The sequence below is a fragment of the Salmo trutta genome, chromosome 36 (genome assembly GCF_901001165.1).
Source record: "Salmo trutta chromosome 36, fSalTru1.1, whole genome shotgun sequence".
Classification (NCBI taxonomy): Eukaryota; Metazoa; Chordata; class Actinopteri; order Salmoniformes; family Salmonidae; genus Salmo; species Salmo trutta.
Genome location: NC_042992.1, coordinates 36397523 through 36412747, shown reverse-complemented (window position 1 = coordinate 36412747; position 15225 = coordinate 36397523). Strand labels below are relative to the sequence as shown.

Genomic DNA, 15225 nt, shown 5'->3' with positions numbered 1-15225 from the left:
CCCTCATCGACGAGGGGATTGTGTGATAAACCTCCAGGCTGGCGCAGCCTTTCCTAGGAGTCACGTGTATCCTCTGTCTCAGGAGGAGACAGCGGCTATGGAGACATATGTCGCTGAATCCTTGAGACAGGGATATATTTGGCCGTCCAAGTCACCCGTCTCCTCGAGCTTCTTTTTTGTGAAGAAGAAGGAGGGAGGTTTGCGCCCGTGCATTGATTATAGAGGTCTAAATTCCATCACGGTGGGTTTCAGTTACCCGCTACCTCTCATCGCTACGGCAATGGAGTCTTTTCACGGGGCGCGCTTCTTCACTAAACTAAATCTCAGGAGCACGTATAACCTGGTGCGTATCCGAGATGGAGATGAGTGGAAAACCGCATTTAGTACCACATCTGGCCATTATGAGTACCTCGTCATGCCGTACGGGTTAAAGAATGCTCCCGCCATTTTCCAACCCATTGTAGATGAGGTTCTCAGAGACCTGCTCGGTCAGGGTGTGGTGGTCTACATTGATGACATTCTGATCTACTCCGCCACACGCGCCGAGCATGTGTCTCTGGTGCGCAAAGTGCTTGGGCGGCTGCTGGAGCATGACCTGTACGTCAAGGCTGAGAAATGTGAGTTTTCCAAACGATCCGTCTCTTTTCTGGGATATCGTATTCCCACCAACAGGGTGGTGATGGAATGTGATCGCGTTACAGCCGTGCGTAATTGGCCGACTCCAAGAACGGTGAAGGAGGTGCAGCGGTTCTTGGGGTTTGCTAATTACTACCAGAGGTTTATCCGGGGCTTTGGTCAGGTGGCAGCTCCCATTACCTCACTGATGAAGGGGGGCCGGTGCGGCTGCGGTGGACGGCCGAGGCGGACAGGGCCTTTAGTCGTCTGAAGGCTCTGTTTACTGACGCGCATCCGGACCCCACTTTGCCATTCATAGTGGAGGTGGACGCGTCCGAGGCTGGAGTAGGAGCGGTGCTGTCGCAGCGCTCGGGCGCGCCGCCGAAGCTTCGCCCATGTGCTTTTTTTCCTAAGATGTCTTTTAGAGTGGTGCTTCCGTCTCGTCATTTGACTTTTGTGCACCCTGCCTTATATGTGGATTTTGCCCCTTGGCAGTATTAAATTACGTTTGTTCAAACGGACCTCAGTCTCCTGCGCCTGACTCATCCTCCAAGTGTCCTATCTGCCCGTGGGCGCCGTCCTCAAACAATCACATGACATGCTTTCACTGTAAAGCCTATTGTAAATCGGACAATGTAGTTAGATTAACAATAATTTAAGCTTTTAACCGATATAAGACACTTGTATGTACCTAGATGTTAATATCCATCATTTTTATAATTATTTATTTGAATTGCGGCCCTTCAATTTCTCTGGAAATTGTCGACAGGTGTCCCGCTGACGGGACGCCTAGCCCTTTATTTATAATACCTGTGGTTATCCCAGGAAGAAAAAAATATTCCATTATTAAGAAAGGAATATACTCAAACCCAAACATAATGCAGTATATTCTCATTATTAATATTAATTAATATTATTATTTATTACTTATCTCATTATTAAGAAATTATTAAGAAAGGAATATACTCAAACCCAAACATAATGCAGTATATTCTCATTATTAATATTAATTAATATTATTATTTATTACTTATCTCATTATTAAGAAATTATTAAGAAAGGAATATATTCAAACCCAAACATAATGCAGTATATTCTCAATTCATTCAACACATAAACTAGTGAGTGCAGAGCACTAAGTGACATGTCTTTGAAGGTTATATAACAAAAGCCTGACACACCTTACCAAATACAAAAATAATATAGCAATTAAAGCTAGATAAATCCTGCACAAAGTACCCACCAGAGAGTGATTCATTAAAACGAATGCAGGAAGTTTAACCACATGTACCCATGATGCCTCTCAGAGAGCCTCTCCAGACCGTGGGTAACATTACAGAGAAATTAACTCCACCATTAATTTTGGTTGCATAACTGTAGTATAAAGTTAAGGACTTTTCTGCCCAATATCAAAAGTTCTAACAGTTTCGAGGCTGATGACCACAATGAAATATGATTCCTGGAAAAAGAGTTTGAAACTAAGTGAGCTGCCATATTGACTGTGACAAACATACTAAATGCCCCTTTCCTGAAAATCAAGAACATTAACCATGTTGGCCTCAGTGTTCACATCCATGTGGAAATACTGTGGCATTGCCGTAATGGACTTCCTTATTCCCTTGACATGTTGAGAAGAAATCTCTGTTCTCTTTTCACCTTCTCTGCTAGTGTAAGGGAGGCAAAGATGAATTTATGGAAGCAGTAGCAGAATAGAACAACGCGTTTTGCTATTTTTGTGGTCTTACAAGCTTTGTGCTGGACAGGAAGGAAGCGCTTCTCAGTCTGTTGCATGTCCACTAAATCTATGCATCATCCGATTGTTAGTTTTGGCCCGCATTATCAGCAAAAATGTACTTTGATACAGAGGAAGTCACCCCTAAAATAGCTTGGTCTTTCCTTGGCTCTTTAGGCAAGCTGTGTGGCCTTCTAATAGCAATACGAATAGAAATATTCAGCCTTTTGCTGTATTAACCATGTTGTACATCCATTAACCCCTGTATTTACACTAACCAGCATGGCCATGTTCAGTTTAAAGGCACAGCAATGGGAATTTCACAGGGATAGCACTGTGGACACTGATTTTGTCTCTCTTTTTAGTTCAACAGCTTATTCTGGCAATGCCTCCCACTGAAGAAACATTGGTTTGAAACCCTTTCTACTGTCTGCACTAAAGTCAAAGTGTGAAGATCTATCACTTTCACTCCCTAGAAGCAGAAGGTTTTTTTTGGCTCCTCAAAATGGACCTTCGTCCAAGTTCCAATGACTTGAGTTGTCCTTTAAATATTGAGGAAGTAGAAAGGGGATCTTGAGTGTATCTCTCCTGTAGGTGATTTATATCTTTCAAATGTTGAATGCGTCTGGAAGTGATCAGGTGAGTGATACAAAACATCTCACCCCAAGTAATTTTAACTATGATTTAATGTTTTTGTTTTTTTAAAGGCAACCTTAATGATATTTCCTCTACAACTGACGATGCACACTTCCCCAAGCCCTGCAGCAATGGCCTGGAGTGGGGATGCATTAAGTGGCTAGTTTCCAGCAACAAATACCCAAAGATCACAGACAATCTGATCCAATTCCCCCTTCTTTACAGGTCTGCTGAAGAAGTAATATTTGGACAAACAGAAGCCACCTTTGACTGGGCAGGAATGTTATCAGTGCCTGCTCTTCCCTGGGCCAAGCATAATTCCACAGAGGGAATGATTGGGACAGCCTAATGCTTCCCAAACAGCTGCTTGCTGCATCTACCCCCAACATAAGCGCACATGCATGGGAGTGTGTGTGGTATCCTTTGTTGATTCTTTCACCATGGTGGCTGGTGTAGCATTAGGGCCAGCTCTCCTCTCGACAAGCAGTCAAGGCTTACGTGATTAAGATAGATAGACTGGCTGGGACACTTAATCTTCTGTCCAATGAAAAATGTTAACTGCATCCTGATGTTCCTGCACGTCCATAATTAGGCGGAATTATCACTGTGTGCTTTAGGGCTGCCTCGTAAAACGTCTCTTCTAATTCTTCTTATGTTGGTGTCAACTGGTTACTGTAACTTCTCTTATCAATCAGATTTATTGTTGACAAGATTATTGAATGTTGTTCTTTCAGAGCATTAAAGACATGCTGGATGCATGGTTTTTTTCCTTCTTTTTTTCCCGCTTCATTTTTCCCGCTTCAGATGAAAAATGTCAGAGGTCTGCAGAGAACGCAAATGTGTCAGGGAAGAAACACGATGGTATTAGTGGTGATGGCAGATGCTTTCGCACACTCACATTTTTACATTTGTGGAAAAGTTCTGCCAACGGTCTCATTAGTGTAGAATTTAGTACTGTTTCTATAGTATGCTGTATAGTGTGTTGAAGTCCACTGAACAAAGATAAAAACCAGTGAGATTCAATTTTAGTCTGATTTAAACTCAGACTCTTTTCTGCACAGGATGGCCTGACAGTAGGCCTACACTGTAAAAAAAAAAAAAGCCAATTTAACCAATTGCTTAATCAGCATTATTCTGTGAGTTGAGCGGACTTCAAAAGGACAAGAATTTGAGCAAATGTATTAGAGTGTGTTTACTCAACAAGCTCTGCTCAAATTGAGTGAACATTCAATTCAACATGAGAATGTACAGTGCCTTTGGAAAGTATTCAGACCCCTTGACTTTTTCCACATTTTGTTACGTTACAGTCTTCTTCTAAAATTGATTAAATCAATAAAAAGCCTTAGCAATCTACATACAATATCAAATAATAACAAAGTGAAAACAGGTTTTTAGACATTTTTGAAAAAGTATTAAAAATAAAAAGCAGATATACCTTATTTACATACAGTGTGTGTTCAGACCATATGCTTTAAGAATCGAAATTGAGCTCAGGTGCATCCTGTTTCTATTGATCATCCTTGAGATGTTTCTACAACTTGATTGGAGTCCACCTGTGGTAAATTCAATTGATTGGACATGATTTGGAAAGGCACACAGCTGTCTATATAAGGTCCCACATTTGACAGTGTATGTCAGAGCAAAAACCAAGCCATGAGGTCAAAGGAATTGTCTGTAGAGCTCTGAGACAGGATTGTGTCAAGGCACATATCTGGGGAAGGGTACCAAACATTTTCTGCAGCATTGAAGGTCCCCAAGAATACAGTGGCCTCCATCATTCTTAAATGGAAGAAGTTTGGAACCACCAAGACTCTTCATAGAGCTGGCTGCCGGCCAAACTGAGAAGTCGGGAGTGAAGGGCTTTGGTTAGGGATGGTCACTCTAACAGTGCTCTCTGTGGAGATGAGAGAACCTACCAGAAGGACAACCATCTCTGCAGCACTCCACCAATCAGGCCTTTATGGTAGAGTGGCCAGATGGAAGCCACTCCTCAGTAAAAGGCACATGACAGCCCATTTGGAGTTTTTCAAAAGGCACCGAAAGGACTCTCAGACCATGAGAAACAAGATATTCTGGTCTGATGAATCCAAGATTGAACTCTTGGGCCTGAATGCCTAGCGACACGTCTGGAGGAAACCTGGCACCTTCCCTACGGTGAAGCATGGCTCTGGCAGCATAATGTTGTGGGGATGTTTTTCAGCGGCAGGGATTGGGAGACTAGTCAGGATCGAGGGAAAGATGAACGGAGCAAAGTTCAGAGAGATCATTGATGAAAACCTGCTCTAGAGTGCTCAGGACCTCAGACTGGGGCAAAGGTTCACCTTTCAACAGGACAACGACCCTAAGCACACAGACAAGACAACGCTGGAGTGGCTTCGGGATAAGTCTCTGAATGTCCTTGAGTGGCCCAGCCAGAGCCCGGACTTGAACCCGATCAAACATCTCTGGAGAGACCTGAAAATAGCTGTGCAGTGACGCTCCCCATCCAACCTGACAGAGCTTGAGAGGATCTGCGGAGAAGAATGGGAGAAACTCCCCAAATACAGGTGTGCCAGCTTGTAGCATCACACCCAATGGTGCTTTTACAAAGTACTGAGTAAAGGGTCTGAATATTTATATAAATGTAATATTTATTTAATTTATTTTTAGTACATTTCTGAAAACCTGTTTTTGCTTTGTCATTACGGGGTATTGTGTGTAGATTGAAGAGGGGAAAAAACTCTGTAATCGATTTTAAAATAAGGCTGTCATGTAACAAAATGTGGAAAAGGTCAAGGGGTCTGAATACTTTCCGACGGCACTGTATGTTCGTTCAGTTATATGCCCAAATGTTGAGCAAACTCACAATCCTATTACAGCTGGTTGCCTTACAATTGTATTTTGAGTCAACATACTTTTTTACAATGTATAGACGTGGTACTAAGTATGTGATGTGATTTTTCTCCACTGAACAATATTTTGCATGCCAGTAGTTTTTCTTCATTTATATACTGTAGGTCACCAATCATTTACAACCCACAGCCTATTTCAAGTTTTAAAGCAGTTTTTAACCATTTAAATTCCTCTTCCCAGATATGAGATAAACCCAGTGATGAATAGTGATATGTGCTGTTTCTGAGCAAAAGCCAAAAATGTCTTTGGGTATTGATATGTACATACCTGTATCTTTGTGCTTTGCTAGAGTGAAATTGTAAATAATAATTTGTTCTTAACTGACTTGCCTAGTTAAATAAAGGTTCAAAAATAAAACATAAAAAAATACAGCATACAGTAAGAAGGAATAACATATCTACTACTTTCCTAACTACAAACTCAATCAACAGTTCATTGGAATGTAAGGCTGAGTAATTTATAAAGAACGACTATTTCTCACAACCTGAGGAGTGAAAAGATAACGTTTCAGAGCTAGATGAAAAGCAGTAAAACTGTTGAGAAGCTTTCCCAAATAGCTTTTAAGAGGGTACACTATTTACTAATAAGCAGAGGCCACAGCATGCTAACGGGTATTGATGACGTTCTCTTAAATTAATCCCACAATTCCAGAGTAATCTCCAATCCACTGTGTGTTATGTGAAATTATTTGTTCACTTTGTGCCAACATTTTACAGACAAAAATAAACATATTACGTGTTTAAGCAATTCATTATAGATTGGCCTTACTAATCTCATTGGAGAGTCACAATATTGTGAAAAGTACAGCAGAGCTGCTTTTCCGAATTTAGAGTTTGTTTATTTGATTCATGGATTCATTTCAGAGAGACAATCTGTCTTTTCAGAGACAGGGTTCAAGTCTCAAAGCTAAGAAAAGCAATTCAGTTGCCAAGTGGTATCAGTGATGACCTCACAATTCATTAACGTCACAGTGAAACCGTATTTGTGATCTTAAACACCTAACTGACTTTACAAACAAATCATTATTCATAGGCTAAAGAACATGACACCTCACCATGAAAAGACTCATTCATTATTTGCAATATCTAATACATAACAGGTCTTCATTTGTTGGAGGAAAAGGACGTGATGGCGCAACCTGGTCTCAGAGCATTTCATATTATTCTGTATGTATTATTCTGTAGGTAAGTTTCGTATGGTATGTATTCATTTGTGGATGTCCATCCACCATTTTGCATGATATGTTACAATTTACAATTTTTATTATACAGTACCAGTCAAAAATTTGGACATACCTACTCATTCAAGTGTTTTTCTTTATTTTGGCTATTTTCTACAGAATAATAGTGAAGACATCAAAACTATGAAATAACACATATGGGATCATGTAGTAACCAAAAGAAGTGTTAAACTAATCAAAATATATTTTAGATTCTTCAAAGTAGCCACCCTTTGCCTTGATGACAGCTTTGCAGACTTGGCATTTTCTCAACCAGCTTCACCTGGAATTATATTCAACAGTATTGAAGGACTTCCCACATATGCTGAGCACTTGTTGGCTGCTTTTCCTTCACTCTGCGGTCCAACTCATCCCAAACCATCTCAATGGACAGATTTCCACTGGTCTAATGGCCATTGCTCATGTTTCTTGGTCCAAGCAAGTCTTTTCTTCTTATTAGTGTCCTTTAGTAGTGGTTTCTTTGCAGCAATTCGACCATGAAGGCCTGATTCACACAGTCTACTCTGAACAGTTGATGTTGAGTTGTGTCTGTTACTTGAACTCTGTGAAGCATTTATTTGGGCTGCAATTTCTGAGGCTGGTAACTCTAATGAACTTATCCTCTGCAGTAGAGTTAACTCTGGGTCTTCCTTTCCTGTGGCGGTCCTCATGAGAGCCAATTTCATCATAGCGCTTGATGGTTTTTGCGACTGTACTTCAAGAAACTTTCAAAGTCCTTGAAATGTTCCATATTGACTGACCTTCATGTCTTAAAGTAATGATGGACTGTCGTTTGTCTTTGCTTATTTGAGCTGTTCTTGCCATAATATGGACTTGGTCTTTTACCAGATAGGACTATCTTCTGTAATTCACCTCTACCTTGTCATAACACAAATGACTGGCTCAAACGCATTAAGAAGGAAAGAATTTCCACAAATTAACTCATAACAAGGCACACCTGTTAATTTAAATGCATTCCAGGTGACTACCTCATGAAGCTAGTTGAGAGAATGCCAAGAGTGTGCAAAGTTGTCATCAAGGCAAAGGGTGGCTACTTTGAAGACTCTCAAATATAAAATATTTATTGATTTGTTTAACACTTTTGTGTTTACTACATGATTCCATATGTGTTATTTCATAGTTTTGATGTCTTCACTATTATTCTGCAATGTAGAAAATAGTAAAAATAACGAAAAACCCTTGAATGAGTAGGTGTGTCCAAACTATTGACTGATACTGTATGCTACTTATTTGCTAAATGTACAATATCTTGCGAATTTGCAAAATGTACAATATGTTGGAATTTGCTAATCGTATGATATGTTACACATTCTAGGTAGCGTTAGCTAGGGTAGGGTTACGGTTAAGGTTAGGGTTAAGTTAAGGTGAAGGGTTAGCTAACATGCTAAGTAGTTGCAAAGTAGCTAAAAAAAATTGTAAGTAGTTGAAAAGTTGCGAATTATCTAAAATACTAAAGTTGTCTAATGAGATTCAAACTCGCAACCTTTGGGTTGCTGGACATTTGTATTGTACACCAACCCATCCACCCCTACCAACCACCCTCCTTTCATTTTTGCCTTAAGTAACCATTTGTCTTAGTTAACTATACCAAACATAACATATCATACTAAATGAAATTCACAGATTTACGTTCAGAATAATACAAAATGCTCTGAGACCAGGTTGGACATACTCATATGCACCACAGGCATCTGTCTCTTAAACCCCTAATAGACGGTAAATTAGCAACACTCAATTTGAGTGCAGCTTATTTTCCTTGTCTACAATTCTTGGCAAGCCTAATGAGAAGTATATTTGTTTGTTGATTGCTTTCCCAGTTGTATTCACTGAGCACTGCATTGCAAAATCATTATTTATGTTTCCCGTGATACTGTACCATACCCAGTTGTAACATCATATTTGCTTTAACCTCTATTTAAATCTTGAAACTGCCCTTGCCTGTTGAGAATCCAATTTGAAGGTTACCCTTCAAAAGCATACAGAGCTTTGAAATAAAAATGGATACACGGCAAAAGATATAGCAGGGAAAATTGAAGATGCATTCCCAATAACAAGTAAATATCCCCTTTTATAAAATAAAAAATATATAGTTTAATGTCTTTCCTATTAGTAAATTCTGTACATCAATCAATATAATGTACTTTGAAAATATCCGATTATGCCATTAAGTTGTTTTCTTTGTATTCTAATGCTACAGTCTGGACTAATGAGAAGTCCTGGGTAGCAGTACATAGAGGGAGCATTCTTCCCTCGCACTCTCACAGGGGTCTTTATTGGTTTCCTGTCATTAAAGAGACAGCACACTGGATAACTCTGGGTGACTAACATAATACTACCACCACTTTCTGACGGACGCAGCGCGGAACGTAACTGGACGTCTTTGGAATTTGCTCAGGGAGCACGGAGATTTTCGGAGAAGTATTGAGTACTGATCTTACACAAATAGATCAATGGTTAACATAGACAGTTACGCCATGAAACAGCTTTGTAGATTTAAATTATATATGGATGTTGGCTATTTGTCGGTATGTGACAGTCGCACAAAGGCTTTTCACCAGATTAATAGGACCCTCATTCAGTATCGTAGGCTTCTGTATGAGATTTGCTCACAACGTTTTACATTTGTCATAATGATCATTCATCAATACAAGATCCTCTCCGAGATCTTAAACCATCCCTAAACGATTCGTAGAACACAGCTCCAGCCAATATGAGCACGAATGTATCCCTGACAATACAGTAAGGACATTAATTAAGACAACCACAAGAAAACTCAAATTGAAAGCCGGAGAAGATCATTCTCAAACACACATAACTTTAAAGGTGTCACAAAACACCAGAAAAATCTGAAAGTAAACATAAAAGAACACCTGTGTTCATCTAAAGTTGTGACCACTTCTCACTTACCTTCTGCAGCCACTGAGTGTAGTTTTCCATGACGTGCTCCAGGTGTTGGATCTTCTGGGAAGCGAAGTCCTGTTCCAGTGGTGGAGCGTCTCTCTGCAGCGCATTGGCGCTGTTAAACTGCGTCGCTGCTTTCCCTTGTCGGCACGAATTCCCTCCGCTGCCATCGCCCTCAGGTAGGATAAAGGTGTAGGTGCACTGTCCATGCTGGACTCTGTGGTACCTCCGATTACTGCTGCTACTACTACCACTACTACTTTCACTACTAGTACTACTACTACTACTACTACTACTGCTGCTACCCGTGATGCCACCTGTGCTACCCTGTCCTGTGCTGCTGGCGCTGCCATCTGCCCCTTTTCTCTGCTCCCCCCCACCACAGCTTACTGCCACCAGCAGGGCTGCCAAGGAAAGCAAGTGGCCGGAAAACTTGTTCCACAACATCATATCAGCCTGGGGAAAGGTTGAAAGTAAAGTCCTTGTATCGTTGGATTCTGGATTTTCTTCCGTTTAGCGGTCAGTCTTGGGCCAGTATTCCCTTTGGCTGGAGTAGAATCAGAGCGCTATAAGGATCCCAGTTGATGTAGAACATGTGTCGTCCATCCCCGTGCTGGACCTCCTACTGTGAGAAGGTCTGGAGGGCATCGCCGGTGTGCTTACACACACTTACACACACACGCGTGTAATGGGCTTCTGGAGTGCTATAAGTCCGGTCACAAGTCAGCCAGAAGTCAGTCGTCCAGGGCTCACCACATACACGGGTTGCACCACGACAACCTGTATGTTTATATAGATGATCCTTGTTTACACTATATCAACGCAGCATGTGCATGTATGTCTACATGTATTGAATATGAGTGTCAGTGCGTACAGATAGTGTCGTCAGACCTCCTCTTGTGTCTCTGCTCTGCTCTTCCTCCTCCGTCTCTGCTCTGGTTTCCCTCTGTGACTAAACGACTGGAGGGAGGCTCACTAAAGAACAGCACCAGGCTTCCAGCACACTCTGAGCCTGCCCCTCACAGAGACTGCAGAGGAATGTGTGTGTATGGACGAGTCTCTCTCTCTCTCTGTGTGTGTGTGTGTGTGTAAGGCAGAAAGGGACCCCAGTACAGAGGATGTGCTCAGACTGCGAGGATCGGTTTACAAGCTCTGTGACCTGCGGCTTGTGTGGTAGCCCTGCCCCTGTAAACACCAAGTCTGTTCCCATCTCCCCTGCACTACAGTAAACAACAGACAGCACAGGATTCTCACTGTCCATCCCTCAACTATATAACACAGGCGTTCCCTGGTTTTTAGTAAATGTAGTTTTATCACATTTAAGTGGTAATAGAATTCAATGTTTACATACTTTATCATATTGAATGAAAGGATATATCATATCTAATGTTCTTTTCTCCTCCCACCAAAAATAGCCACAACATGGTGCAAAACTCTGCGAAAGCTGTCAAAATTCCAATCTGGTAGAGCGCTCTGGGTTTTCAGGAAAACAAAACCGAAATCCAAGAGTGAGTAGATAGAGGAGGAATGTCTTCATCGGCAGCCAACAAGGGTAGCCAAGGGAATACTGTGGTGAAAGGCCCAGGGTCAAAAGTCAAGTCCCTATTATGGACAGTGCCCTGACATCCCTAGGATTCAGGGCAGGCTATCAACAGATACAAATGACCAGGTCCTCATCACTTCACTGTGGTCCAAACCACCCCGATGTGTGTGTGATGTGTGTGTGTTCTGTCATAGTAGGGACACAGTGTGGGAGGAAGGGTGTGTGAATTAATGCATTGAGGAGACCCAAGATAACAAATCCCCAGAATAACCAAGGCTACCCAAGACACAAAGCATGTGCAAACATTTCTGGGAAATCTGGGTACTGTTGACGTACTTTGCTGGCGTCTGTTACAAAGTCCAAACGAAGCAGAGAGTCATTGAATGTATTAAATCAAAACTACTTGCACTGCCATGAACATTAGCTTAAATGCCATGCTGTCAAATAAGATATACTATCATACAGTCTGCTGTATACATACCAGGGTTGAAGGCAGTCAGTTCAGGAAGTAAACTGAAATTCCAATTCAATGATAGAAAAAAGGTCATCTATTTTCAATAACTTCTCAATAAATTGAAAAGGAGAAGCTATTTATTTGGGAACAAAAAAATATTTGGGGATTTTAAGTTCCTGAATTGACTCACGTCAATTTAAATTGAGCCCATCCCTGATACATACGTAGGCATACATCTAAAATCTAATCTAATCAAATCTACTCACATGCTTCGTAAACAGTAGGTGTAGACTAATAGTGAAAGGCTTACTTATGGGGCCTTCCCAACAACACAGAGAGAGAAAAATATAAATAATAAAACAAATATTAACCCAAGGAATAAATACACAATGAGTACCATAACTTGGCCTTTTTTCCTATATTCATATTACAACCTCTTACTTTCTGTTATTTGAAAATGAAATAATCTCCAAAATATCGCTATTTTTAAAACAAGCCATATAAAGTTGGTTGCAATTTCAGTTGAATCCAACAGAAAAGACTGAACAAATATTACAACAAATATTATGGTTAAACTCAAATATACTAATTGATAAAAATAAAAAATATATGGAAATGTCTGCTCTACTCAAAAATGGAAGAGGAAATTGGAAGAGGGAAACAGTAAGGAACTTGTCTGTCGGCCCTGCATTAAAGACCAAAAGTGGTTAAAACAATTGTGACAAATTAAAAAGTATACCTGTTTCATTTAAGGATTTTTTTTTAAAAGCTGTACCATATAGATTGCAAAATAGTTGGGAAGAGTTTTTCAATGTACCGATTCCATGGCACATGGTTTATGAACTGATACACAAAACGACACCGGATACAAAACTTTGAGTTTTTCAATTTAAATGATTATACAACATTCTTGCAACCAATAGAATGTTATATATATATATGGGGGATACAACCTCCCCAACTCTGCAGATTTCACTGTGAAGATACAGAATCATTAGATCATTTGTTTTGGTACTGTCCATATGTAGCTTGTTTTTGTTCGCAAGTCCAGGAAAGGCTGAAGAATTGCAACATTTGCCTGGAGCTAACCCTGCAAATAGCACTGCTGGATGATTTAAAAAGTCATAGTCAATTGATCAATAATGCAACAATACTCTTACCAAAAATGTTTATCTTAAATGTACAATCTGTAGAAACTATAAGAATAGAAAGGTTCAGAACTTTTGTGAAACATCACGGCACAGTTGCAAAATATATGGTAAATAGAAATCAAAACTGGATGGTCTTCAGGGATAAATGGGAGGGGTTGAGGGTAGCTGAAGGATGGGTTTTAAAAGAAACAAAAGATAACTATTGTAAAATATACTGTGTCCGTAAAATGTATATAGCATGTATGGAAGTAGAAGCCTAAGTGTTGTTGTCCATTAGTTTACTCCAATTAGGGGAGGGGTGGTAGGGTTAGCGGAAAATATCAAAAAAAATATCTATATACTGTACATACAGGAAAGAGTTAGTGCAAAAAGGGTCGATGCAGATAATCCGGGTAGCTATTTTTTAACTATTTAACTATTTAGCAGTCTTATGGCTTGGGGTCTGTTCAGGGTCCTGTTTGTTCCAGACGTGGTGTACCGGTACTGCTTGTCATGTGGTAGCAGGGAGAACAGTTTATGACTTGGGTGGCTGGAGTCTTTGACAATTTGTAGGGCCTTCCTCTGACACCGCCTGGTGTAGAGGTCCTGGATGGCAGGGATCTCTGCCCCAGTGATGTACTGGGCTGTATGCACTACCCTCTCTAGCGTCTTGTGGTCGGATGCCAAACAGTTGCCATACCAAGCGGTGTAGAACTTTTGAGGATCTGAGGGCCTATGCCGAATCTCTTCAGCCTCCTGAGGGGGAAGAGGCATTGTCGTGCCTTCTCCACAACTGTGTTGGTGTGTGTGAACCGTGATAATTCCTTAGTGATGTGGACACTGAGCAACTTGAAGCTCTCGACCCGCTCCACTGCAACCCCTTCGATGTGGATGGGGGTGTGCCCCGCCCTCTGTTTCCTGCACCACATTGCCAGGTCACTGACCTTCTCCCTATAGGCAGTCCCGTCGTCGGTGATCAGGCCAACCAACATCGTGTCGTCAGCAAATTTGATGATGTTGGAGTCGTGCGCGGCCACGTAGTCGTGAGCCTACATGCCAATACATTTGTACTATCAAATTACGAAGCAGAAATACATTGTCATATCAGCAACAACCTCCTTTAAGCTCATATTGGCATAGTCTGTGTCTTTTCACAACAAGCAGCAGTTGTACAGGAGGAAACACACAAGCTGTTCGTACTTACACCATCTTAAATGAGTTGTGTAATCTCACATCTGAATTCTCATAGAAATGTAAACATTGAACATTGAGAAAACAAACGCAGTTTCAAAGCTACAGGACGACAGTCATTTTTGTTAACTGATGCGGTCCCAAGTGGGTCTTTCGACATAACACTTTCTTTGACAAAATGTGATAATCGGCTAACTTGTGACAATGAAGCACAGCTTGGATTATGTCAGTTTTTCAAGGCTGCTATACAGCTTTTCTAAATTGGAATCTGGCTCCTGTTGTGCTTTTGAAAAATAAATTAGCAACATTTATTGGTTGTCAGTTGATTTCTTCACTGCATGTGTACATACACAAGACAACTATACATGCAAGACAATTACTACATTGAGACTACTGAATTGTCTATAAATATCAAGATTGAAAAATGTACAAATTGCATAAAAAAGTATGGTTATACGTAGAAGACAAGTCTCAATTGCCATAAAATTATTACGTTGTCTCCATATGACCAGATGACAACTGTAAATCACATTAGCCTCTTACATAGATAAATAGCACATTGTTTTCTTGGCATATTATGATAGAAAGATAACCGTTACAAAATGCACAAAGTGAGTTTAATTTAACTCAGAGTTATCGCCCAATACAGACTTAAGCAACTTATTCAGACCCTCTTCAATAGCTTAACACCCTTCGTATATAACAAGGAAAATTTGAATTAATTACATGGTTGCGCAATCCTTTCAGAGCTCCACTGTGGTGCTGACACTATGAGGACATTGAAGAGGCATTATCCCCTAATCCCCAGGTTTGTCATGGCAATGCTGAACCTGCGCCAGCATCCATGCCATTCATTGCAAGTGTTAATGCGGGTCATAGCAGTGTATTATT

General features: G+C 40.6%; 1 protein-coding gene across 5 annotated transcripts in view; it reads right to left on the bottom strand.

Annotated features, from left to right (window-relative positions):
- The window catches only part of LOC115175995 (angiopoietin-1), an 80058-nt gene extending 68899 nt beyond the window's left edge, over nucleotides 1-11159 (bottom strand). For 4 of the 5 annotated variants that reach the window (XR_003872134.1, XR_003872133.1, XR_003872135.1 and 1 more), the window contains exon 1: nucleotides 10023-11157. Coding sequence is in view for 1 of the 5 variants with exons in the window: in XM_029735704.1 (XP_029591564.1) it covers nucleotides 10023-10466 (444 nt within the window). In the remaining 4 variants the exon portion in view is untranslated. Of the gene's footprint in view, nucleotides 1-10022 lie in introns of all 5 variants that reach the window. The other variant, XR_003872136.1, reaches the window with a different exon arrangement.
- Nucleotides 11160-15225: the final 4066 nt, after the last annotated feature.